This window comes from Oncorhynchus mykiss, chromosome 2 (genome assembly GCF_057628025.1).
Source record: "Oncorhynchus mykiss isolate SJ-2025 chromosome 2, ASM5762802v1, whole genome shotgun sequence".
Lineage (NCBI taxonomy): Eukaryota > Metazoa > Chordata > Actinopteri > Salmoniformes > Salmonidae > Oncorhynchus > Oncorhynchus mykiss.
In genome coordinates, this window is record NC_143023.1 from 75,854,236 (window position 1) to 75,881,366 (window position 27,131).

Genomic DNA, 27,131 nt, shown 5'->3' on the forward strand with positions numbered 1-27,131 from the left:
TTGGGGCAATATGCAAATTGGAGTGGGTCTAGGGTGTCTGGGATAATGGAGTTGATGTGAGTCATGACCAGCCTTTCAAAGCACTTCATGACTACAGACGTGAGTGCTACAGGGCGGTAGTCATTTAGGCATGTTACCTTGGTGTTCTTGGGCACATGGACTATGATGGTCTGCTTGAAATATGTTGCTATTACAGACTCAGTCAGGGACAAGTTGAAAATGTCAGTGAAGACACTTGCCAGTTGGTCAGTGCATGCTCGGAGTATACGTCCTGGTAATCCATTTGGCCCTCCGGCCTTGTGAATGTTGACCTGTTTATTGGTCATACTCACATCGGCTACGGAGAGCTTGATCACACAGTCATCCGGAACAGCTGGTGCTCTCATGCATGCTTCAGTGTTGCTTGCCTTGAAGGCGCATAGAAGTAATTTAGCTTGTCTGGTAGTCACAGGGCAGCTCACGGCTGTGCTTCCCTTTGTAGTCCGTAATAGTTTACAAGCCCTGCCACATCCGACGAGCATTGAAGCCATTGTAGTAGGATTCAATCTTAGTCCTGTATTGACCCTTTGCCTTCGTCGGAGGGCATAGCGGGATTTCTTATCAGCGTCCGGGTTAGAGTCCCGTTCCTTGAAAGCGGCAGCTCTACCCTTTAGCTCAGTGCAAATGTTGCATGTAATCCTTGGCTTCTGGTTGGGGTATGTACGTACGGTCACTGTGGGGACGACATCATCAATGCACTTACTGATGAAGCCAGTGACTGATGTGGTGAACTCCTCAATGCCATCGGAAGAATCCCAGAACATATTCCAGTCTGTACTAGCAAAATAGTCTTGTAGCTTAGCATCTGCGTCATCTAGCCACTTCCATATTATGCGTGTCACTGGTACTTCCTGCTTTAGTTTTTGCTTGTAAGCAGGAATCAGGAGGATATATTTATGGTCAGATTTGCCAATTGGAGGGCTAGGGAGTGCTTTGTACACGTCTCTGAGTGTGGAGTAAAGGTGGTCTAGAGTTTTCTCTGGTTGAAAATGTAACATGCTTGTAGAAATTAAGTAAAATGGATTTATTTTGCATTAATGTCTCGGCCACTAGCAGCGCCACCTTTGGATGAGCATTTTCTTGCATTGGTTTGTGGTGGTAAGTAGATGAAATATATAGATGAAAACTCTCTTAGTACATAGTGTGGTCTACAGCTGAGATACTCTAACTCAGGCGAGTAAAACCTTGAGACTTCATTAATATTAGACTTTGTGCACCAGCTGTTATTGACAAATAGACACAGACCGCCACCCCTTGTCTATCTGTTCTATCTTGCCGATGCACGGAAAACCCAGTCAGCTGTATGTTATCCATGTCATCATTCAACCACGAATGGGTGAAACATAAAATATTACAGTATTTTAATGTCCCGTTGATAGGATAGTCTTGATCCGAGCTCATCCAGTTTATTATCCAATGATTGATGTTGGCTAATAGGACTGATATTAGAGGAGGTTACCCACTCGCCGTCAGATTCTTATAAGGCACCCCGACCTATATCTCTGTCTCTTCTTAATGCAAATGACGGGGATTTGGGCCTTGTCTGGTGTCTGAAGTAAATCCTTCGCGTCCGACTCGTTACGAGGTGGGTAATCGCTGTTCTGATATCCAGAAGCTCTTTTCGGTCATAAGAGATGGTGGCAGAAACATTATGTACAAAATAAGTTACAAATAATGCAAAAAAACACACAATAGCACAACTGGTTAGGAGCCCGTAAAACGGCAGCAATCTCCTCCAGCGCCATTTTAAAAATCATACGCATGCATGCATGCATCCACAGACACGCGCATCAACCCTGAGTCTGGCCATGGAGATGGTTTTCTAGCAGGGCCAACAGGGCTTAGAAAAGCTTATGATGGCTGGGAAGCAGATGTTCTGTTAGCAGGAGGCTAATAGCTCACCGTGCATTAGCAGGTGGCTAATAGTTCATTACTGCCCCCTGTTAGCAGAAAGCTGAAGGTTAAATCTAGCCCTACAGTTGTGGCTGTGTCGCTCTGAGTCACACAGAGCTGGAGGGAGATGACGAGGGTCTCCTTTACTCCTCACCTGTCTGTATCTTTGCTAACAAAAATACACTGTGTGTATGTGACTCACCTCCACAGTGTTGTTGCTAGTCTTGTCATACAGATCTTTCTGGGCTGAGGGGAGAAACACAGAAGTGACACTCAGAGACACAGAGTGGTGTGTGGTGCTAGTTGCTAACTTAGTGTTTGTTTGTTACCTGTGGGGGATCCTGTGTGTGCTGAGTGTGTGCCCATCTGTCCTCCGTTGGTGTGGGGCGTGTGAGTCTGCACCCCCTGTTCTCTCTTCAGCTCCCCTGTAGACAGTGATATATGACCATATATTACATAAAGCGTGTGTGTGCATGTGCGTGTATGTGCGTGTGTGTGTGTGTGTGTGCTCACATTGAATGTGTATCTGCTCCATCTCGTTGACCTCAGTGATGGACTCTCGTAGCTCCTCTGTGAACTTCCTGAGCTCCTCTCCACTGGGGGAGCAGAAACTCACCATCTGCTTCTTCTCTGACGAGAACGGACTCAACATGGTGATGCCATGAGCATAGTCTGGACACACACACGCACGCACGCACGCACGCACGCACGCACGCACGCACGCACGCACGCACACACACACACACACACACACACACACACACACACACACACACACACACACACACACACACACACACACACAGTTAGCTATGTGAGTAGAATGGTGATGCCACTGATATAGTCTGGACTCTGGACAATGTCACAGCTCATAATTAGCTATGTATGTAGAAGTACAGTGTTATAGTACAGTAGTAGTAGTAGTGGTAGTAGTAGTAGTATTGGACAGTAGTAGTAGTAGTAGTAGTAGTAGTAGTAGTAGTAGTAGTAGTAGGGTAGTAGTATTGGACAGTAGTAGTAGTAGTAGTAGTAGTAGTAGTAGTAGTAATAGTGGTAGTAGTAGTAGTAGTAGTAGTAGTAGTAGTAGTGGTAGTAGTAGTAGTAGTAGTAGTAGTGGTAGTAGTAGTAGTAGTATTGGACAGTATTAGTAGTAGTAGTAGTAGTAGTAGTAGTAGTAGTAGTGGTAGTAGTAGTAGTAGTATTGGACAGTAGTAGTAGTAGTAGTAGTATTGGACAGTAGTAGTAGTAGTAGTAGTAGTAGTAGTCGTAGTAGTAGTAGTATTGGACAGTATTAGTAGTATTAGTAGTAGTAGAAGTATTAGTAGTAGTAGTAGTAGTAGTAGTAGTAGTAGTAGTAGTAGTAGTAGTAATAGTGGTAGTAGTAGTAGTAGTAGTGGTAGTAGTAGTAGTAGTAGTAGTAGTAGTAGTAGTAGTAGTATTGGACAGTATTAGTAGTATTAGTAGTAGTAGAAGTATTAGTAGTAGTAGTAGTAGTAGTAGTAGTAGTAGTAGTAGTAGTAGTAGTGGTAGTAGTAGTAGTAGTAGTAGTATTGGACAGTATTAGTAGTATTAGTAGTAGTAGAAGTATTAGTAGTAGTAGTAGTAGTAGTAGTAGTAGTGGTAGTAGTGGTAGTAGTGGTAGTAGTGGTAGTAGTGGTAGTAGTAGCAGTAGTAGTAGTAGTGGTAGTAGTAGTAGTGGTAGTAGTGGTAGTAGTAGTAGTAGTGGTAGTAGTGGTAGTAGTAGTAGTAGTGGTAGTAGTGGTAGTAGTGGTAGTAGTAGTAGTAGTGGTAGTAGTAGTAGTACTGGTAGTAGTAGTAGTAGTGGTAGTAGTAGTAGTAGTGGTAGTAGTGGTAGTAGTGGTAGTAGTAGTAGTAGTAGTAGTAGTAGTAGTAGTAGTAGTAGTAGTAGTAGTAGTAATAGTATAGAAATTACATTCGTTACTGAAGAGGTGGAATTGCATGCCCAGTAGACCCATGGCTTTACAGAAGGTGTAGGAGGCAGAAGTCTTCTTCTTGGGACACAGCTTCAGGATCTGTGTGAGGAAATAGCAGAATGAACATAAGCTACACCATCAGTACACATACACATACTGTTACTACACAAAATAACACTACTCGCGTGCGTGTGTTTGCGGGTGCGTGCTTGTGTGTGTTCTCACAAGTATGAGGTCGTTGAACAGGAACACCTCTCTCTGGGTGTTGGCCAGTTTCTGTTTCAGGGGTTTGTTGAAGTCTGCCACCTCAAACAGACGACAGCAGCACACCAGCCTACGGTGGGGCACAGACAGAATCTACAAAGAAACACACACACACACCATGGGCTAAACACACACACACCACAGGCTAAACAAACACACCATGAGGTTAACACACACACACACACCATGGGCTAAACACACACAGACCATGGGGTTAAAAAACACACACCACGGGCTTAACACACACACACACACACACACACACCATGGGGTTAACCCACACACACCATGGGGTTAACCCACACACACACCACGGGTTAACAAACACACACACCACAGGCTTAACAAACACACACACCATGGGGTTAACACACACACACCATGGGGTTAACCCACACACACACCACAGGCTTAACAAACACACACACCATGGGGTTAACACACACACACCATGGGCTAAACACACACATATACACACACCATGAGGTTAACACACACATACACCATGGGTTTAACACACACGCACCATGGGATTAACACACACACTATGGAGTTAACAAACACACACACACACACACACACACCATGGGTTTAACACACACACACACCATGAGGTTAACACACACACCATGGGCTTAACACACACACTATGGGGTTAACACACACACACACACACTCACCACTCTCTCACACACATGCACACACCTCTCCCTCAAACTCTCTTACTCTCTCTCCATCTCTCTTTCAGACACACAACACACACACGCACCACTCTCTCTCTCCCTCTCACTTTCTGTCTAGCTATCTGACACACACACACACACCCAAACCCACCAACTCACCGTCTTCATGCCCAGTATGGACTGTTCCACACGGCTGACGTAGGTGACGTGGTCTTCGTTGGAGCGTAGCTCTCTCTGCTGGGTCCTCTCATAGATCCCTGTCACCATCTCCCTGGGGATGTCTGCTCCGTCGTCCACTCCTAAGGGAACAGGGACACACACTACTAGTCACACAGGAGGAACTACAGAGGAAATTCACAAAATAAAGTAATAGCTGAATTTACTCCATCCCTGGTTTAGACTCATTGCAGGACAGGACAGGATTGCCTGGTAGTTAGTAGCATCCCTATCTGTCAACAGTAGATATGCTGTGGCTCTATCTCACCACTAGAGGGAGACCTTGTGTTGTGTTCCAGTCAGGAGAGAAGCCCCCATTCCAAAATCAAATCAAATTAAATTGTATTGGTCACATACACATGGTTAGCAGATGTTATTGCGGGTGTAGCGAAATGCTTGTGCTTCTAGTTCTGACAGTGCAGCAATACCTAACAAGTAATATCAAACAATTCCACAACAGATACCTAATGCACACACATCTAAATAAAGGAATGGAATAACAATATATACATATACACATATGGATGAGCAATGACACAGTGGTGTAGGCAAGATGCAATAGATGGTATAAAATGCAGATATACATATGAGCTGAGTAATGAAAGATATGTAAACATTATTAAAGTGTCATTTTTAAAGTGGCATTATTAGAACATGACTCCTCATGTTCTAATAATGCCACTTTAAAAATGCAACTTTAATAATTTATTTAGGGGTTAGGGATGTTCCAGCCCTCAGCCTTCTCTCACTTGTCCCTGGTTTGGTGTGTTCTCTACACTGACCAGCCCTGATCCTTCCACTCTAATGAAATGGGCCAGTCCAGATGAAAATGGCCATGTGTTGTATTAAAATATTCAAAGCATTGTGTGTGTGTGCATCTGTGCAGGTTTGTGTGTCAGTTCTATAAATAACCCCTCCAGTGTCTCAGAAACGCTGTCATAAATGTTGCAAGGCTTCTGCAGCTCATTATACTGAGTCACACTCATAAACACACACACACACACACCGACACACACACAAACACACACACACACACACACACACACACACACACACACACACACACACACACACACACACACACACACTGTCACAAAAATAACACCATGGGGTTTGTATTATTTTGATTTGTTCTTTTATCAGTAGGCACAGAAATCACACCGAAGGAAGAACTAAACAAAGACACAACTCCCCTAATAAGCTAGGCCCTGTTTGTTGACAACAGACAGACACACAGACACCCAGTCACCTCGTAGGTTGCGTATGAAATCGTTGAGGCCCATCTTGCGTTGAGGTTTGATGTTAGGGGAGTACATGTCAGTGTTGAGGAGGACCACAGCAAAGGCCAGGATGAAGATGGTGTCTGGGTTATGGAACTGCTGCACCACCTCAGGATTACACATGCAATACCTCTGACTGTAGAGGTGGACAGGTAGAGAGATGGAGAGAGAGGTATCTACACACTCTTTTGTTGCTGAGAATTGTGCAAACCTGTAGTGTATTCAAAGTTTTAGAAAGCTTCTAAACTTAGTCATTTCCTCTTTAGAATGTCAGACTTGATTTGCCCTAAGAAAAAATGTATAAACCCCTACAAAGAAATTCCAATAATTTTAATCCATATAGTAATTCACATTTTCTGTTGCAGCTGGATTATTTTCCTGGCTCAAATTAAGATCCTACATCTGTACAGTACCTCTGACAGGGGGAAGGGGAGCAATGAAAAATAGAGAGAGAAAGAGAGACAGAGAAAGAGACAGGTCCAATGAAAGAGAGAGAGTGAAAGAGAAAGAGAGACAGAGGAAGAGACAGGTCCAATGAAAAAGAGAGAGTGAAAGAGAAAGAGAGACAGAGAAAGAGACAGGTCCAATGAAAAAGAGAGAGTGAAAGAGAAAGAGAGACAGAGAAAGAGACAGGTCCAATGAAAAAGAGAGAGAAAGAGAAAGAGAGACAGAGAAAGAGACAGGTCCAATGAAAGAGAGAGAGTGAAAGAGAAAGAGAGACAGAGAAAGAGACAGGTCCAATGAAAGAGAGAGAGAGAAAGAGAGACAGAGAAAGAGACAGGTCCAATGAAAAAGAGAGAGTGAAAGAGAAAGAGAGACAGAGAAAGAGACAGGTCCAATGAAAGAGAGAGAGTGAAAGAGAAAGAGAGACAGAGAAAGAGACAGGTCCAATGAAAGAGAGAGAGTGAAAGAGAAAGAGAGACAGAGAAAGAGACAGGTCCAATGAAAGAGAGAGAGAGAAAGAGAAATAGAGACAGAGAAAGAGACAGGTCCAATGAAAGAGAGAGAGTGAAAGAGAAAGAGAGACAGAGAAAGAGACAGGTCCAATGAAAGAGAGAGAGAGAAAGAGAGACAGAGAAAGAGACAGGTCCAATGAAAGAGAGAGAGAGAGGAAGAAAGAGAAAGAGACAAAAAGCTGTTCTGCTGTAATGGTCTCAGAAACAAACAGTTTCTCCATCATTAGCTAGTAACTCAACTTCAGACATTAATACTGTTCACTTGTGGGTTCTTACATCCTGACAAGAGATGTACGGTATAACCCTCCTCCCAAGCATATACACACATACACATTGTCAGTGTTCAGTTTCCTGAGATTCCTGCTGCACATCAAATACTCTGACACTGGGAATGATCAGTTTGTGTGTGTGTGAGTACGTAACAAAGTTATTTCTACACCAGCTAGTTCTCTTATCTTCACATCTGCATATGAGAGATGCTCACCAGCTGGCACGGAATAAATCCTCCATTAAAATAACTTCTTATGTCACCCTATGTCACCCTTATGACAGATGACATAACATCTGTTACATAACACTCCTGTAACTTCTTGTCTATCTTACTACCCCCTCCCAGATAGGTTGGACTTTGTCCCTACAGCTTAAAACCATGGTCCTGGAGGCAGGACACTTCTTGTTTTAGACCTGGGAGACCACTAGGCAGCTGGAATGTAGCTAGTTACTGATATTGATCGGCTCAGTTGCTGAAATTTTTAGTAATCAGGTCAGGTGTGGTGCTAGGTTGGACTTGCTGTTTGTGATACTCCAGAAAGTGTCTGCCCCTAGAGTAACCCTGATATGCTGATCAATCTGAGGGTATGATGTGATTGGTTGATGGGTCTGACCTGAAAGCTTCAATGAGTCTCTCCACCTTCTGGGCCTCTCCCTGGACTCTAATGTGAGCCTGGAACTTCCTCAGAGCCTCGTCCAGCTCCATCCCAGAGAAGTCCATCTCATCGACCACACAGCTAGAGACAGGGGGAGAAAAGGTTAGTTGTGTATGTCTCTCTCATGTCACCTTTGACGTCATTGTTTTGTGTGTTTGTGTCTGAGGGTGAGAGAGGGTGGGTGTACAACTGCTCTTGGCGTTTTTTTTCTTCCTTTTTCAATCATAGTTTCATTACAGAAGCACTGACCTGGAAAACGCACACACACACACAAATTTACTCACACACTTAACAAGTGCTTATACAGTACATATTCCTCCCAAAGGATAAAGGAAAAGAGAGGGAGATAGAGGGGGGAGTGTAGAGAAAATAAAAGAAAGGAAGAGAGCGGGAGTAGAGAGAAAAGAAGAGAGGGTAGTAGAGAGAAAATAAGAGAGGGGAGTAGAGAGAAAAGAAGAGAGGGGGAGTAGAGAGAAAAGAAGAGAGGGGAAGTAGAGAGAAAAGAAGAGAGGGTAGTAGAGAGAAAAGAAGAGAGGGGGAGTAGAGAGAAAAGAAGAGAGGGGGAGTAGAGAGAAAAGAAGAGAGGGGGAGTAGAGAGAAAAGAAGAGAGGGGGAGTAGAGAGAAAAGAAGAGAGGGGTAGTAGAGAGAAAAGAAGAGAGGGGGAGTAGAGAGAAAAGAAGAGAGGGGGAGTAGAGAGAAAATAAGAAAGGGGAGTAGAGAGAAAATAAGAGAGGGGAGTAGAGAGAAAAGAAGAGAGGGGTAGTAGAGAGAAAAGAAGAGAGGGGGAGTAGAGAGAAAAGAAGAGAGGGGGAGTAGAGAGAAAAGAAGAGAGGGGTAGTAGAGAGAAAAGAAGAGAGGGGTAGTAGAGAGAAAAGAAGAGAGGGGGAGTAGAGAGAAAAGAAGAGAGGGGGAGTAGAGAGAAAATAAGAAAGGGGAGTAGAGAGAAAATAAGAGAGGGGAGTAGAGAGAAAAGAAGAGAGGGGTAGTAGAGAGAAAAGAAGAGAGGGGGAGTAGAGAGAAAAGAAGAGAGGGGGAGTAGAGAGAAAATAAGAGAGGGTAGTAGAGAGAAAAGAAGAGAGGGGGAGTAGAGAGAAAAGAAGAGAGGGGGAGTAGAGAGAAAAGAAGAGAGGGTAGTAGAGAGAAAAGAAGAGAGGGTAGTAGAGAGAAAAGAAGAGAGGGGGAGTAGAGAGAAAAGAAGAGAGGGGGAGTAGAGAGAAAATAAGAGAGGGGGAGTAGAGAGAAAAGAAGAGAGGGGGAGTAGAGAGAAAAGAAGAGAGGGGGAGTAGAGAGAAAAGAAGAGAGGGTAGTAGAGAGAAAATAAGAGAGGGGAGTAGAGAGAAAAGAAGAGAGGGGTAGTAGAGAGAAAAGAAGAGAGGGGGAGTAGAGAGAAAAGAAGAGAGGGGGAGTAGAGAGAAAATAAGAAAGGGGAGTAGAGAGAAAATAAGAGAGGGGAGTAGAGAGAAAAGAAGAGAGGGGTAGTAGAGAGAAAAGAAGAGAGGGGGAGTAGAGAGAAAAGAAGAGAGGGGGAGTAGAGAGAAAATAAGAGAGGGTAGTAGAGAGAAAAGAAGAGAGGGGGAGTAGAGAGAAAAGAAGAGAGGGGGAGTAGAGAGAAAAGAAGAGAGGGGGAGTAGAGAGAAAAGAAGAGAGGGGGAGTAGAGAGAAAAGAAGAGAGGGGGAGTAGAGAGAAAAGAAGAGAGGGGGAGTAGAGAGAAAAGAAGAGAGGGGGAGTAGAGAGAAAAGAAGAGAGGGGGAGTAGAGAGAAAATAAGAGAGGGTAGTAGAGAGAAAAGAAGAGAGGGGTAGTAGAGAGAAAAGAAGAGAGGGTAGTAGAGAGAAAAGAAGAGAGGGGGAGTAGAGAAAAAAGAAGAGAGGGTAGTAGAGAGAAAAGAAGAGAGGGGGAGTAGAGAGAAAATAAGAGAGGGGGAGTAGAGAGAAAAGAAGAGAGGGGGAGTAGAGAGAAAAGAAGAGAGGGTAGTAGAGAGAAAAGAAGAGAGGGGGAGTAGAGAGAAAAGAAGAGAGGGGGAGTAGAGAGAAAAGAAGAGAGGGGGAGTAGAGAGAAAAGAAGAGAGGGGGAGTAGAGAGAAAAGAAGAGAGGGTAGTAGAGAGAAAAGAAGAGAGGGGGAGTAGAGAAAAAAGAAGAGAGGGGTAGTAGAGAGAAAATAAGAGAGGGGGAGTAGAGAGAAAATAAGAGAGGGGGAGTAGAGAGAAAAGAAGAGAGGGGGAGTAGAGAGAAAAGAAGAGAGGGGGAGTAGAGAGAAAATAAGAGAGGGGGAGTAGAGAGAAAAGAAGAGAGGGGGAGTAGAGAGAAAATAAGAGAGGGGGAGTAGAGAGAAAAGAAGAGAGGGGGAGTAGAGAGAAAAGAAGAGAGGGGGAGTAGAGAGAAAAGAAGAGAGGGGGAGTAGAGAGAAAATAAGAGAGGGGGAGTAGAGAGAAAAGAAGAGAGGGGGAGTAGAGAGAAAAGAAGAGAGGGGGAGTAGAGAGAAAAGAAGAGAGGGGGAGTAGAGAGAAAATAAGAGAGGGTAGTAGAGAGAAAAGAAGAGAGGGGGAGTAGAGAGAAAAGAAGAGAGGGGGAGTAGAGAGAAAAGAAGAGAGGGGTAGTAGAGAGAAAAGAAGAGAGGGGGAGTAGAGAGAAAAGAAGAGAGGGGGAGTAGAGAGAAAAGAAGAGAGGGGGAGTAGAGAGAAAAGAAGAGAGGGGGAGTAGAGAGAAAAGAAGAGAGGGGGAGTTGAGAGAAAAGAAGAGAGGGGGAGTAGAGATAAAATAAGAGAGGGTAGTAGAGAGAAAAGAAGAGAGGGGGAGTAGAGAGAAAAGAAGAGAGGGGGAGTAGAGAGAAAAGAAGAGAGGGGTAGTAGAGAGAAAAGAAGAGAGGGGGAGTAGAGAGAAAAGAAGAGAGGGGGAGTAGAGAGAAAAGAAGAGAGGGGGAGTAGAGAGAAAAGAAGAGAGAGGGAGTAGAGAGAAAAGAAGAGAGGGGAGTAGAGAGAAAAGAAGAGAGGGGGAGTAGAGAGAAAAGAAGAGAGGGGGAGTAGAGAGAAAAGAAGAGAGGGGGAGTAGAGAGAAAAGAAGAGAGGGGGAGTAGAGAGAAAAGAAGAGAGGGGGAGTAGAGAGAAAAGAAAAGAGGGGGAGTAGAGAGAAAAGAAGAGAGGGGGAGTAGAGAGAAAAGAAGAGAGGGGGAGTAGAGAGAAAAGAAGAGAGGGGGAGTAGAGAGAAAAGAAGAGAGGGGGAGTTGAGAGAAAAGAAGAGAGGGGGAGTAGAGAGAAAAGAAGAGAGAGGGAGTAGAGAGAAAAGAAGAGAGGGGTAGTAGAGAGAAAATAAGAGAGGGTAGTAGAGAGAAAAGAAGAGAGGGGGAGTAGAGAGAAAAGAAGAGAGTGGGAGTAGAGAGAAAATAAGAGAGAGGGAGTAGAGAGAAAAGAAGAGAGGGGGAGTAGAGAGAAAAGAAGAGAAGAGGAGAGAGGGGGAGTAGAGAGAAAAGAAGAGAAGGGGAGAGAGGGGGAGTAGAGAGAAAAGAAGAGAAGAGGAGAGAGGGGGTGTAGAGAGAAAAGAAGAGAGGGTAGTAGAGAGAAAAGAAGAGAGGGGGAGTAGAGAGAAAATAAGAGAGGGGGAGTAGAGAGAAAAGAAGAGAGGGGGAGTAGAGAGAAAAGAAGAGGGGGAGTAGAGAGAAAAGAAGAGAGGGGGAGTAGAGAGAAAAGAAGAGAGGGGGAGTAGAGAGAAAAGAAGAGAGGGGGAGTAGAGATAAAATAAGAGAAGAGGAGAGAGGGGGAGTAGAGAGAAAAGAAGAGAAGGGGAGTAGAGAGAAAATAAGAGAAGAGGAGAGAGAAAAGAAGAGAGGGGGAGTAGAGAGAAAAGAAGAGAGGGGGAGTAGAGAGAAAATAAGAGAGGGGGAGTAGAGAGAAAAGAAGAGAAGGGGAGAGAGGGGGAGTAGAGAGAAAAGAAGAGAAGGGGAGAGAGGGGGAGAAAGAAAATTGTGCTGAGTGCTGTGACCTATTTTTTCTCTAAGCAAAGCACATTCTCCTGGCTCTCTCGCTCTCTGCAGTGTGAGAGCATGCATCCGTGTGTGTATGTGTGTGTATGTGTAAAACATATTTGTGCTTTATTTTGTGTGTGGACTCACTCCAGGACATCTCTGTTGAAGAGCAGCTTGCTGTTCCCCAGGAACTCTCCAATCATCTGTCGGCTTAGGCCCTTCCTCTGTAACAGGAAGTGGGCCACGCCCATGGGCGTGTCTGGGACGAAACCACGCGTGATCAGGAAGTGGATGCCTCTCTCTGGGTTCCTAGAGTAGAGATAGAAAGCACAATATAAGTGTATGCATGTGTGTGTGTGTGCGTATATGTGTGTGAATAGAACCGTAAAGTGATAGGCAACTCTCTCAGTCTCAGTGATTCACATTAGCTAATTTACAATAACTACAGGCTGCAGGCCAACCGTAAATACAGTTGAAGTCGGAAGTTTACATACACTTAGGTTGGAGTCATTAAAACTTGTTTTTCAACCACTACACAAATGTATTGTTTAACAAACTATATTTTTGGGAAGTCGGTTATAATATCTACTTTGTGCATGACAAAAGTCATTTTTCCAACAATTGTTTACAGACAAGATTATTTCAATCATAATTCCAGTGGGTCAAAAGTTTACATACACCAAGTTGCGCCTTTAAACAGCTTGGAAAATTCCAGAAAATGATGTCATGGCTTCAGAAGCTTCTGATAGGCTAATTGACAGAATTTGAGTCAATTGGAGGTGTACCTGTGGGTGTATTTCAAGGCCTACCTTCAAACTCAGTGCCTCTTTTCTTGACATCATGGGAAAATCAAAAGAAATCAGCCAAGATGATCTGGTTCATCCTCGGGAGAAATTTCCAAATGCCTGAAGGTACCACGTTTATCTGTACAAACAATAGTATTCAAGTATAAACACCATGTGACCACGCAGCCGTCATACCACTCAGGAAGGAGATGCGTTCTGTCTTCTAGAGATGAACGTACTTTGGTGAGAAAAGTGAAAATCAATCTCAGAACAACAGCAAAGGACCTTGTGAAGATGCTGGAGGAAACAGGTACAAAAGTATCTATATCTAGGTAAAGCGAGTCCTATATCGACATAACCTGAAAGGCCGCTCAGCAAGGAAGAAGCCACTGCTCTAAAACCGCCATAAAAAGCCAGACTACGGTTTGCAAGTGCACATGGGGACAAAGGTTGTACTTTTTGGAGAAATGTCCTCTGGTCTGATGAAACAAAAATCGAACTGATTGGCCATAATGACCATCGTTATGTTTGGAGGAAAAAGGGGGATGCTTGCAAGCCGAAGAACACCATCCCAACCTTGAAGCACGGGGTGCAAGTATCATGTTTTGGGGGTGCTTTGCTGCAGGAGGGACTGGTGCAGTTCACAAAATAGATGGCATCATGAGGTAGGAAAAGTATGTGGATATACTGAAGCAACATCTCAAGACATCAGTCAGGAAGTTAAAGCTTGGCAAATGGGTCTTCCAAGTAGACAATGACCCCAAGCATACTTCCAAAGTTGTGGCAAAACAACAAAGTCAAACAACAAAGTCAAGGTATTGGATTGGCCAACACAAAGCTCTGACCTCAATCCTATAGAGAATTTGTGGGCATAACTGAACAAGCGTGTGCGAGCAAGGAGGCCTACAAACCTGACTCAGTTACACCAGCTCTGTCAGGAGGAATGGGCCAAAATTCACGCAACTTATTGTGGGAAGCTTGTAGAAGGCTACCCAAAACATTTGACCCAAGTTAAACAATTTAAAGGCAATGCTACCAAATACTAATTGAGTGTATGTAAACTTCTGACCCACTGGGAATGTGATGAACGAAATAAAAGCTGAAATAAATTATTCTCTCTACTATTATTCTGACATGTCACATTCTTAAAATAAAGTGGTGATCCTAACTGACCTAATACAGGGGATTTTTACTAGGATTTGTTTAAAAACTGAGTTTAAATGTATTTGGCTAAGGTGTACGTAAACTTCTGACTTCAACTGTACTCCTATATATAAATACCACCTTTCCACCTCTCTCTCTCTCTCCTCTCCCCCTTTCTAGAGCAGATACCTGTTCTGTGAATAATTCTGTGAGTAGCTAGAGGACAATTCAACCCTGTATGTGATTGTTTATCAAATCAAATCAAATACCTTATACACACAAATGTAAAGGGATGAATAAGATTATGTACATATAAATATATGGATGAGCAATGGCCGTGCGGCATAGGCAAGATGCAGTAAATGGTATAGAGTACAGGATATAGAGTGGGGCAAAAAAGTATTTAGTCAGCCACCAATTGTGCAAGTTCTCCCACTTAAAAAGATGAGAGGCCTGTACTTTTCATCATAGGTACACTTCAACTATGAAAATCCAGAAAATCACATTGTGGGATTTTTAATAAATTTATTTGCAAATTATGGTGGAAAATAAGTATTTGGAGAGGTCAAACATTTTCTGTAAGTGTTCACAAGGTTTTCACACACTGTTGCTGGTATTTTGGCCCATTCCTACATGCAGATCTCCTCTAGAGCAGTGATGTTTTGGGGCTGTTGCTGGGCAACACGGACTTTCAACTCCCTCCAAAGATTTTCTATGGGGTTGAGATCTGGAGACTGGCTAGGCCACTCCAGGACCTTGAAATGCGTCTTACGAAGCCACTCCTTCGTTGCCCGGGCGGTGTGGTTGGGATCATTGTCATGCTGAAAGACCCAGCCACGTTTCATCTTCAATGCCCTTGGTGATGGAAGGAGGTTTTCACTCAAAATCTCACGATACATGGCCCCATTCATTCTTTCCTTTACACGGATCAGTTGTCCTGGTCCTTTTGCAAAAAAAACAGCCCCAAAGCATGATGTTTACACCCCCATGCTTCACAGTAGGTATGGTGTTCTTTGGATGCAACTCAGCATTCTTTGTCCTCCAAAGACGACGAGTTGAGTTTTTACCAAAAAGTTCTATTTTGGTTTCATCTGACCATATGACATTCCCCAATCTTCTTCTGGATCACCAAATGCTCTCTAGCAAACTTCAGACGGGCCTGGACATGTACTGGTGAGATCTTGCGTGGAGCCCCAGATCGAGGGATATTATCAGTGGTCTTGTATATCTTCCATTTCCTAATAATTGCTCCCTTCAGTTGATTTCTTCAAACCAAGCTGCTTACCTATTGCACATTCAGTCTTCCCAGCCTGGTTCAGGTCTACAATTTTGTTTCTGGTGTCCTTTGACAGCTCTTTGGTCTTGGCCATAGTAGAGTTTGGAGTGTGACTGTTTGAGGTTGTGGACAGGTGTCTTTTATACTGATAACAACTTCAAACAGGTGCTATTAATACAGGTAACGAGTGGAGGACAGAGGAGCCTGTGAGCCACAGGTCTGTGAGAGCCAGAAATCTTGCTTGTTTGTAGGTGACCAAATACTTATTTTCCACCATAATTTGCAAATAAATTCATAAAAAATCCTACAATGTGATTTTCTGGATTTTTTTTCTCACTTCGTCTGTCATAGTTGAAGTGTACCTATGATGACAATTACAGGCCTCTCTCATCTTTTTAAGTGGGAGAACTTGCACAATTGGTGGCTCTCTAAATACTTTTTTGCCCCACTGTACATATGAGATGAGTAATGTAGGGCATGTAAACATGATTGAAGTGGTGTTATTTAAAGTGACTAGTGATACTTCTATGTAATTTTTGTAATTATTGAATGGACTAGTGATACCTTCATTAAGTCCATTTATTAAAGTGGCCAGAGATTTGAGTCTGTATGTTGGCAGCAGCCTTTCTATGTTAGTGACGGCTGTTTAACAGTCTGACGGTGTTGAGATAGAATCTGTTTTTCAGTCTCTCAGTCCCAGCTTTGATGCACCTGTACTGACCTCGCCTTCTGGATGATAGCGGGGTGAACAGGCAGTGGCCCGGGTGGTTGTTGTCCTTGATGATATTTTTGGCCTTCCTGTGACATCGGGTGGAGTAGGTGTCCTGAAGGGCAAGGTAGTTTGACCCCGGTGATGCGTTGTGCAGACCGCACTACACTATGGAGAGCCTTGTGGAGAGCCTTGCAGTGCACTCACCCACAGAATGCTCTCGATTGTGCATCTGTAAACGTTTGTGAGTGTTTTACGTGACAAATGTCTTCAGCCTCCTGAGGTTGAAGAGAAGCTGTTGCACCTTCTTCACCACGCTGTCTGTGTAGGTGGACCATTTCAGTTTTTCTGTGATGAGTATGCCGAAGAACTTAAAACTTTCCACCTTCTCCACTACTGTCCCGTCAATGTGGATTGGGGGGTGCTCCCTCTGCTGTTTCTTGAAGTCCACGATCATCTCCTTTGTTTTGTAGACATTGATTGAGAGGTTATTTTCCTGACACCACACTCCGAGGGCCCTCACCTTCTCCCTGTAGGCCGTCTTGTCATTGTTGGTAATCAAGCTTACAACTGTAGTGTCGTCTGCAAACTTGATGATTGGGTTGGAGACGTGCATGGCCATGCAATTTTTGGGTGAACAGGGAGTACAGGAGAGGGCTGAGAACATACCCTTGTGGGGCCCCAGTGTTGAGGTTCAGCGGGGTGGAGACATTGCTTCCTATCTTCACCACCTGGGGGCAGCCCGTCAGAAAGTCCAGGACCCAGTTGCACAGGGCGGGGTCGAGACCAAGGGTCTTGGAGGGTACTATGGTGATGAGCTTAGAGGGTACCATGGTGTTAAATGCTGAGCTGTAGTCAATGAACATCATTCTTACATAGGTATTCCTCTTATCCAGATTGGATAGGGCAGTGTGCAGTGTGATGGCGATTGCATCATCAGTGAACCTATTGGAGCGGTTAGCAAATTGGAGTGGGTCTATCAGGTAGGGTGGAGGTGATATGATGCTTGGCTAGTCTCTCAAAGCACTTCATAATGACACAAGTGAGTGCAATGGAGCGATTGTCATTTAGTTCAGTTACCTTAGCTGTCTTGGGAACAAGAACAATGGTGGCCAACTTGAAGCATATGGGGATAGGGATTGATTGAATATGTCCATAAACACACCAGCCAGCTGGTCTGCTTATGCTCTGGGGACGCGGCTAGGGATGCTGTCTGGGCCGGCAGCCTTGCGAGGGGTAACACGTTTAAAAGTTTTACTCACGTTAGCCATGGAAAAGGAGAGCCCACAGGCTTATGTAGCGGGCCGCGTCAGTGGAACTGTATTGTCCTCAACGCGAGCAAAGAAGTTGTTTATAAACATGTTTATAAACAATGATTATAAACAATGTTTATAATCGAAGAGAATTCTCTTGGAAAATAACGCGGTCGGCATTTGATTGTAAGGAATTCTAGTTCAGGTGAACAAAAGGACTTGAGTTCCTGTATGTTGTTGTGATTACACCATGAGTTGTTAATCATAAGGCATACACCCCTGCCCTTCTTTTTACCAGAGAGATATTTGTTTCTGTCAGTGCGATGCATGAAGAAACCAGGTGGCTGTACCGACTCTGACAACATAACCCGAGTGAGCCATATTTTCGTGAAATAGAGAACGTTACAATCTCTGATGTCTCTCTGGAAGGCAACTCGTGCCCTAATTTTGTCCTCCTTGTTATCTAGAGATTTGACATTGGCGAGTAATATGCTCGGATGCGGTGGATGGCCTTCTGAGTCTGACCAGTAGGCTGCTCCGTCTACCTCTCCTGCAGCGACTGCGTTGTTTTGGGTCGGCCTCTGGGATAAGATCCCATGTTCAGGGTGGAGGTTCGAACAAAGGATCCGCTTCGGGAAAGACGTATTCCTGGTCGTAATGTTGGTAAGTTGGTAAGCTTTTATATCCAATTGTTCTTCCTGGCTGTATGTAATAACAGTTGAGATTTTCTGGGCTAACAATGTAAGAAATAATACATTAAAAAAACAAATAACTGCATAGTTTCCTAAGGACCTGAAGCGAGGCTACCATCTCTTTCGGCAACATCTTGCTACATTATAAGGTGTATAATGTGCGTGTTTGCGTGTGAGTGTGTGTGTGTGTGTGTGTGTGTGTGTGTGCATGCGTACTTACACGTTGAAGAGGTTGAGTCCGATGCGGTAGAGTCGTTTGCGGTGTGTGTCAGTGGAGAGTGTGGGGGATCGGCAGGAGGCAGGGTCCTGGCATCGGTCTCTGGGCAGAGAGAGGACCAGGGCCTGGAGGGCCTCAGTGGTGGGGTCCCTGACTGACTGAGACCCTGGCTGGGATTGGGGGTGATGGGCCTGGGGGTATGTAGAATACTGGTGGTACTGGGGATAGGAGGACTGAGTGGTATACTGGTTAGACTGGGCCGAGGTGGAGGTAGAGGTGGAACTGAGTATCTCTGAGCCACTCTGCCCCCCCAACTCTCTCCCCTGCCCTGTCATAGTTGACTCCATCCTCAACCCTCCTCCCTTCAACAATTCCTCACTGGGAGGGGGGGCAGGGAACTCTTTCTCACCCCCCAGCTGGGAGGTTGTTGTTTCTCTCCCTACCCCTCCACCCCCCTCTCCCCCTCCCCCTTCCATTGAGGCTTGCCTGCTTCCTCCCGCCCCTGCCCCTGTGTTGCCGTGGGTAGTGGTGGTTGTGGAGGTGGTAGTTGTGGAGACAGTGTAGTTGTTGGTGTCGATGTGAACGGTGACATCTCTGAAGGCCATGAGCAGGGAGCTGGCACTGCGAGGCATGCAGGCACTCTGACCAGCCGCCCGAAACACCTCGGGGTCCATCAACAGCCCCCCTGTCCCCCCCTCAACCCCCTCCGACAGGCTCCACCCACGCAGGGCCTCGTCTATCGAATGGGCCAGCGAGCGTACCTGGAATAAGAATCATAATACTAGTTATAGGAAGACCCTTAAGCTGTATTATGATGAAACACTAGACTCACTGTACGGCAAACTATTATGATGCTAGGCTATGCTAGTGTTACATAAAGCCCACCTGCTCTGAGAAGCAGTCCTCCAGCTGTGTGAGTGAGGGGCCAGGGCCCGTGGCAGGGGAGGCTGAGGGCGGCAGGGAGGTGGAGCGTGAGGGGGGTGGTGGGGGTGTTTTGGGGCGCAATGGTGGGCCCCCACTCTCTAACAGGAAGCTGTGTCGCTGGGTGGGGTTCTGGCCCCGGTTGGGGTTGGGCCGGCGCAGGGAAATGCGGCGTGGCAACTTGCTCTCTGACAAAGAGTTCCGGATCTTCTGGAAATTCTTACTGAGCTGGTACTGACGGAACGCTGTCTGAATACGACACGCAGCGCGCCGCGACACCAGGTGACCACCGTACCTCAGCTCCAACTCCTCTATCTACAGACAGGGGGAAGGGGGGGGGGGGGGGGGGGGGAGAGAAAAGAAGAGAGAGTAGAGAGAAAAATATTGTTGGCAAGATTTTTTGGGGGAAATATTGTAGTCTTAACAGAACAATGCTAAAAGCCTCCGGTTGTTAAGCTGGATGTTTCTCCAAATATAAAAGGAAAGTGGGACAAGCTCTCCTCTCTGAAAACAGTACAACACACCCTCTCACCAAACTCCATTACCTTTCTACCAGATACACCTATCACTACATCACTGTGTCTCAAACAGAAAGCGAACAGAAGACAAGTAATCCCCTTTTACTTCCTCTGAGGCTCAGATAAAGAGGGGGGAGTGGAAGAGTGGGAAGGAGAAGCAGAGAAGAAGGGGGAGAGGGAGAATAAGGACAGAGAGAGAAAGACACACACACAGCGTGGTCCATTTGGCACTTCTCTGTGCAATATAAAGACATATACTGCAGTCAGCAGGAGCTATTAGCTGTTACCATGACAACCCATCATCCCCCATGTTCCTGTTACCCGTGAGATGGAAGGGCTGGTGTCCTCTCTTTCTTACTTTCTTCTCTCTCTGTCTGACTCTCTCTTTCTCTCTCATCAAGAGTACAGTATCATATACACACAGAAACACAAACCCAGTTAATCACAACCCACCTGTATGCCTCTGCACACACACACACACACCTGTTTGGTCTTGTTCTCCAGGGCAAGTTCATAGTCGCTGGGTCCTTCTCTACGAGCCACACCTACTGACCCCTCTCCTTCCTGTCTGCTGGAGGAAGTCCCGCCCTCCAGACCTAGCAGCTGCCCATCACTATGGAAACAACAACACTCACCTTCAACGCCTGGGATAACGTGTGTATGTGTGCATGTACTGTATGTGTGTGTGTGTGTTTTAACCTACTTGCTAAGTCTACCAGTTGTTATATAAGCCAGCTCTAAAACCACAGCTACTGTATAAAAGCAAAGACTGGTAATGTTTAAATAATGACTACATCACTAATGTTCCTCTCTGGTTCTACTATTCAGCTAACACTGCCTGTGTGTGTGTGTGTGTGTGTGTGTGTGTGTGTGTGTGTGTGTGTGTGTGTGTGTGTGTGTGTGTGTGTGTGTGTGTGTGTGTACTGTACGTGTCTCTCTCTTTCTCTATATGTGTGTGTGTGTGTACTGTACTTGTCTCTCTCTTTCTCTATCTCTACCTCTGTGTGTGTGTGTGTGTGTGTGTGTGTGTGTGTGTGTGTGTGTGTGTGTGTGTGTGTGTGTGTGTGTGTGTGTGTGTGTGTGTGTGTGTGTGTGTGTGTGTACTGTACGTGTCTCTCTCTTTCTCTATCTCCGTATGTGTGTGTGTGTGTACTGTACGTGTCTCTCTCTTTCTCTATCTCCGTATGTGTGTGTGTGTGTGTGTGTACTGTACGTGTCTCTCTCGTTCTCTATCTCTGTATGTGTGTGTGTGTGTGTGTGTGTGTGTGTGTGTGTGTGTACTGTACATGTCTCTCTCTTTCTCTATCTCTGTATGTGTGTGTGTGTGTGTGTGTGTGTGTGTGTGTTTGCACGTGCTGGAGGCTACCTTTTATTAACACTCTATTAAAAACGCCACCATACCCTCGCTGCAGTCCGCTAGCACAGGACTATTAAAGAACCAGTGCACTAGTTTTGTGAAAAAAATATTTTTAACAAAAATATACAGTATATATATATATTGTTTCATAATTTTTTATTATTATTATTTTTCAGGGGGTGCTATGCGCTCCAGAGAACGAGTTTCCACTGCTCCAGAGTCTAATGCCGATGCTTGGCATTGTGAACGGTGATCTTAGGCTGACGTTGCTTCCAGAAGCAGTTTGGATCTCAGTAGTGAGTGTTGCAACCGAGGACAGGCGATTTTAACGCACTAAACGTGCTTCAGCACTCGGCTGTCCTGTTCTGTGAGCTCTACCACTTCGCAGCTGAGCTGTTGTTGCTCCTAGACGTTTCCACTTCACAATAATAGCACTTACAGTTGACCGGGGCAGCTCTAGCAGGGCAGAAATTTGACGAACTGACTTGTTGGACAGGTGGCATCCTATGACGGTGCCACGTTGAAAGTCACTAAGCTTCTCAGTAAGGCCATTGTACTGCCAATGTTTTTCTATGGAGAATACATAGCTGTGTGTTCAATTTTATACACCTGTCAGTAACTGGTGTGGCTGAAATAGCCGAATCCACTAGTTTGTATATATAGTGTATATACAGTGCATTTGGGAAGTATTCAGACCCCTTCCCTTTTTCCATATTTTGTTACGTTACAGTCTTATTCTAAAATTGATTTTTTTTAATCCTCATCAATCTACGCACAATACCCCCCTAATGATGAAGCGAAAACAGTTTGTTAAGAAAATGTTTTTTTTAACTACCTTATATACAGTACATAAGTTTTCAGGCCCTTTACTATGAACCTCGAAATTGAGCTTCGGGGCCTCCCGGGTGGCGCAGTGGTTAAGGGCGCTGTACTGCAGCACCAGCTGTGCCATCAGAGTCCCTGGGTTCGCGCCCAGGCTCTGTCGTAACCGGCCGCGACCGGGAGGTCCGTGGGGCGACGCACAATTGGCCTAGCGTCGTCCAGGTTAGGGAGGGATTGGTCGGTAGGGATGTCCTTGTCTCATCGCACACCAGCGACTCCTGTGGCGGGCCGGGCGCAGTGCGCGCTAGTAGCCTCCGACACATTGGTGCGTTTGGCTTCCGGGTTGGATGCGCGCTGTGTTAAGAAGCAGTGCGGCTGGTTGGGTTGTGTATCGGAGGACGCATAACCTTCGTCTCTCCCGAGCCCGTAAGGGAGTTGTAGCGATGAGACAAGATAGTACAACAATTGGATACCATGAAATTGGGGAGAAAAAGGTGTTTCCATGGATCATCATTGAGATGTTTCTACAACTGGTAAATTGTGTGGTAAATTCTATTTATTGGACATGACTTGGAAATGCACACACGTATAAGGTCCCACAATTGCCAGTGCATGTCAGAGCAAAAACTAAGCAAAAACCATGAGGTTGAAGGAATTGTCCGTAGAGCTCCGAGACAGGATTGTGTCAAGGCTGGAAAAAGTCAAAATACTTTCCGAATGCACTGTATATAAACCCTGTTGCCGTTCATTTTGCTCAAACCGGACACCCTATTAGTTCTCTGAGATACATTGGGATAGAAAGGGTTAAGATGTCATGCAGGGGAGGGGACATTGGGAGGAAACTACTTCAAAGGAAATCTTTCTGGATCCACAGGGTCAACACACTGTCCCGTATTTTGGCCTGAATGAGGAGTTTGATTTGAAACCTTTTTGATAGTTCTATGTCCAAACTGCTGTTTTTACCTGTCTTAGTGATTGTCTCCACCCACCTCCAGGTGTAACCTGTTTTCCCCATTAGTCCCTGGGTATTTATTCCGGTGTTCCCTGTTTGTCTGTTGCCAGTTTGTCTTGTCTTGTCAAGTCAACCCGTGTGTTTTTCCGTGCTCCTGCTTTTTCTTGTTTCTCTTTTGCTAGTCCTCCCGGTTATGACCCTTGCCAGCCTTGACTCTGAATCCTCCTGCCTGGCCATACTGCCTGCCCTGACCTCGAGCCTGCCTGCCACTCTGTACCTCCTGGACTCTGACCTTGTTTATGATCTTTTGCCTGTCCACGACCATTCTATTGCCTGCCCCTTGGATTATAATAAATATCAGACTCGAACCATCTGCCTCCCGTGTCTGCATCTGGGTCTCGCCCTGTGCCCTTATAATTGTGTATATACAGTACCAGTCAAAAGTTTGGACAAACCGATTGATTCAAGGGTTTTTCTTTATTTTTACTATTTTCTACACTGTAGAATAATAGTGGAGACATCAAAACTATGAAAAAACACATATGGAATCATGTAGTAACCAAAAAAGTGTTAAACAAATGAAAATATATTTGATATTTGATATTTGATATTCTTCAAAGTAGCCACCCTTTGCCTTAATGACAGCTTTGCACACTCTTGGCATTCTCTCAACCAGCTTCTTGAGGAATGTTTTCTCACATATGCTGAGCACTTGTTGGCTGCTTTTCCTTCACTCTGTGGTCCATCTCATCCCAAACCATCTCAGTTGGGTTTAGGTTGGGTGGTTGTTGAGGCCAGGTCATCTGATGCAGCACTCCATCACTCTCCTTCTCGGTCAAATAGCCCTTACACAGCCTGGAGGTGTGTTTTTTGGCCATTGTCCTGTTGAAAAAGAAATGTCCCACTAAGGGCAAACCAGATGGGATGGCGTATCGCTGCAGAATGCTGTGGTAGCCATGCTGGTTAAGTGTGCCTTGAATTGTAAATAAATCACTGACGGTGTCATTAGCAAAGCACCCCCACACCATCACACCTCCTCCTCCATGTTTCACGGTGGGAACCACACATGCGGAGATCATCCGTTCACCTACTGCGTCTCACAAAGACACAGCTGTTGGAACCAAAAATCTCAAATTGGGACTCATCATGGTGTCCTTTAGTAGTGGTTTCTTTGCAGCAATTCAACCATAATGTCCTGATTCACGCAGTCTCCTCTGAACAGTTGATGTTGATATGTATTTGTTACTTGAACTCTGTGAAGAATTTATTTCGGGCTGCAATTTCTGAGGCAGGTAACTCTACTGAACTTATCCTCTGCTGCAGAGGTAACTCTTGTGGCGGTCCTCATGAGAGCCAGTTTCATCATACTGCTTGATGGTTTTTGTGACTGCACTTGAAGAAACTTTCAAAGTTCTTGAGATTTTCCACATTGACTGACCTTCATGTCTTAAAGTAATGATGAACTGTCATTTCTCTTTGCTTATTTGAGCTGTTCCTGCCATAATATGGACTTGGTCTTTTACCAAGTAGGGCTATCTTCCATATACCCCTCCCCTCACAACACAACTGATTGGCTCAAAAGCATTAAGAAGGAAATTAATTCCACAAATTAACTTTTAACAAGGCACACCTGTTAATTGAAATGCATTCCAGGTGACTACCTAATGAAGCTGGTTGAGGGAATGCCAAGAGTGTGCAAAGCTGTCATCAAGGCAAAGGGTGGCTACTTTGGAGAATCTCAAATATAAAATATATTTAGATTTGTTTAACACTTGTTTGGTTAATACATAATTCCATGTGTTATTTCATAGTTTTGATATATTCACTATTATTCTACAATGTAGAAAATAATAAAAATAAAGAAAAACCCTTGAGTGACTAGGTGTGTCCAAACCTTTGACTGGTACTGTACATAATTATGAACATGTATCACATTCCTCATGTATGGTTATATATTTTGATTGATTTAATGTTGATTCTGTGAACCTATATTGTTTTTTTACCTCCTGTTTCAGGATGTGAAGTCACTGAGCACTGCCCCAATATATAGGACCTTTCCCCCACACCTGGAATATGAATGTCTGAAGAAGACCTATCCCACTGGGTACACACTGGTTGAACCAACATTGTTTCCACGTCATTTCAATTCAATTACGTTGATCCAGTGTCGAATAGACGTTGAATTGACGTACGTGCCCTGTGGGAAGGGTCGAAATACACACACACACACACACACTGGTTTCTCCGCCTCCTCTAATGTCACAGTGAAGGAGAAATGAACATCTGTCATCTCACATCACCATACAGACACCCACAGTCAGAGGACACACACACACCTTTTCAAACATACACAAACTCACTCACACATGAACATAAATATAACATGCAACCACAAGGCCAATACAGTCAGCTGTGGTATGATCAGTACCTATTGAGGTATGTCTGCCTCTACACCTCTACACCTTTACCTCTATTTACCAACAGGCAAAACCGCTCTGAACTGTGGGTGAATACTTTGTGAATACTGTTTAGACTAACTTCCACTCTGAGAAATTCCCCTGTCTATCTGGACTTACAGGGGACACAGACATGCGAACATGCTAAAACACACACACACACGCACACACACACACACACACACACACACACACACACACACACACACACACACACACACACACACACACACACTTTGTACAGTCACAGTACAGTATGTGAGACTTATTTATACGGGTTACCATGTTAATGGGTGACGTCTTTGTAGGTATACTGTACATGTGTACGTGTGTATGTGGATTTGAAACACTGTCTCTACTCCCACCTCAAAGACATCAAAGACATCACCTGTAGATAGCCCACCTATAATTTAGCCCAAACAACTACCTATTTCCCTACTGTATTTATTTTATTTTATTTTATTTATTTATTTTGCTCCTTTGCACCCCATTATTTTTATTTCTACTTTGCACATTCTTCCACTGCAAATCTACCATTCCAGTGTTTTACTTGCTATATTGTATTTACTTTGCCACCATGGCCTTTTTTTGCCTTCGTATACACATCCTATATAGACTTGTTTCTACTGTATTATTGACTGTATGTTTGTTTTACTCCTTGTGTAACTCTGTGTCGTTGTATGTGTCGGACTGCTTAGCTTTATCTTGGCCAGGTCGCAATTGTAAATGAGAACTTGTTCTCAACTTGCCTACCTGGTTAAATAAAAGTGAAATAAATAAAACATCATATGTAATGACAACATTGCCCTGCTCCCTCCAACCTCCTGAGGGCTACAGAGCTTTAGGTTGAATCAGTCACTGGTAGCACTTTCACTAGCACACACACACAGACATGTCCATGCACACACACACACACACACACACACACACACAGACATGTCCATGCACACACACACACACACACACACACACACACACACACAGACATGTCCATGCACACACACACACACACACAGACACAGACATGTCCATGCACACACACACACACACACACAGACATGTCCATGCACACACACAGACACAGACATGTCCATGCACACACACACACACACACACACACACACACACACACACACACACACACACACACACACACACACACACACACACAGACACAGACATGTCCATGCACACACACACACACACACACACAGACATGTCCATGCACACACACACACACACACACACACAGACACAGACATGTCCATGCACACACACACACACACAGACATGTCCATGCACACACACAGACACAGACATGTCCATGCACACACTAACACACACACACACACACACACACACACACACACACACATACACACACACACATGACCATGCACACACACACACACACACACACACACACACACACACAGACATGACCATGCACACACACATAGACACAGACATGTCCATGCACACACACACACACACACACACACACACACACACACACACACACACACACACACACACACACACACACACACACACAGACATGACCATGCACGCACACATAGACACAGACATGTCCATGCACACACACACAGACATTTCCATGAACATGCACACACACACACAGACATGTCCATGCACACACACACACACACACAGACATGTACACACACACACACACAGACATGTACACACACACACACACACACACACACACACACACACACTGAAGGGAGTTCCATGGGGGCAAAATGACAGAGCCATTAGATAGCCCTGCTGAGAGAATCAGTAATGGCACTGCAGGATAGACTGGAGAGAGGGAAGATCAAAGGAGAGAGAGACACACACAGACAGACAGAAAATGA

General features: G+C 44.8%; 1 protein-coding gene across 2 annotated transcripts in view; it reads right to left on the minus strand.

Annotated features, from left to right (window-relative positions):
* The window catches only part of LOC110496262 (IQ motif and SEC7 domain-containing protein 3), a 33,132-nt gene that overhangs the window by 1,830 nt on the left and 4,171 nt on the right, over window positions 1-27,131 (minus strand). For both annotated transcript variants that reach the window (XM_036955648.2, XM_036955650.2), the window contains exons 3-14: window positions 20,148-20,277; window positions 19,111-19,461; window positions 18,229-18,986; window positions 12,298-12,459; window positions 8,150-8,272; window positions 6,279-6,445; window positions 4,973-5,112; window positions 4,092-4,223; window positions 3,866-3,965; window positions 2,446-2,604; window positions 2,262-2,357; window positions 2,135-2,178 (exon numbers count right to left, since the gene is read on the minus strand). In XM_036955648.2, coding sequence (XP_036811543.2) covers window positions 2,135-2,178; window positions 2,262-2,357; window positions 2,446-2,604; window positions 3,866-3,965; window positions 4,092-4,223; window positions 4,973-5,112; window positions 6,279-6,445; window positions 8,150-8,272; window positions 12,298-12,459; window positions 18,229-18,986; window positions 19,111-19,461; window positions 20,148-20,277 — 2,362 coding nt within the window. The remainder of the gene's footprint in view (window positions 1-2,134; window positions 2,179-2,261; window positions 2,358-2,445; window positions 2,605-3,865; window positions 3,966-4,091; window positions 4,224-4,972; window positions 5,113-6,278; window positions 6,446-8,149; window positions 8,273-12,297; window positions 12,460-18,228; window positions 18,987-19,110; window positions 19,462-20,147; window positions 20,278-27,131) is intronic.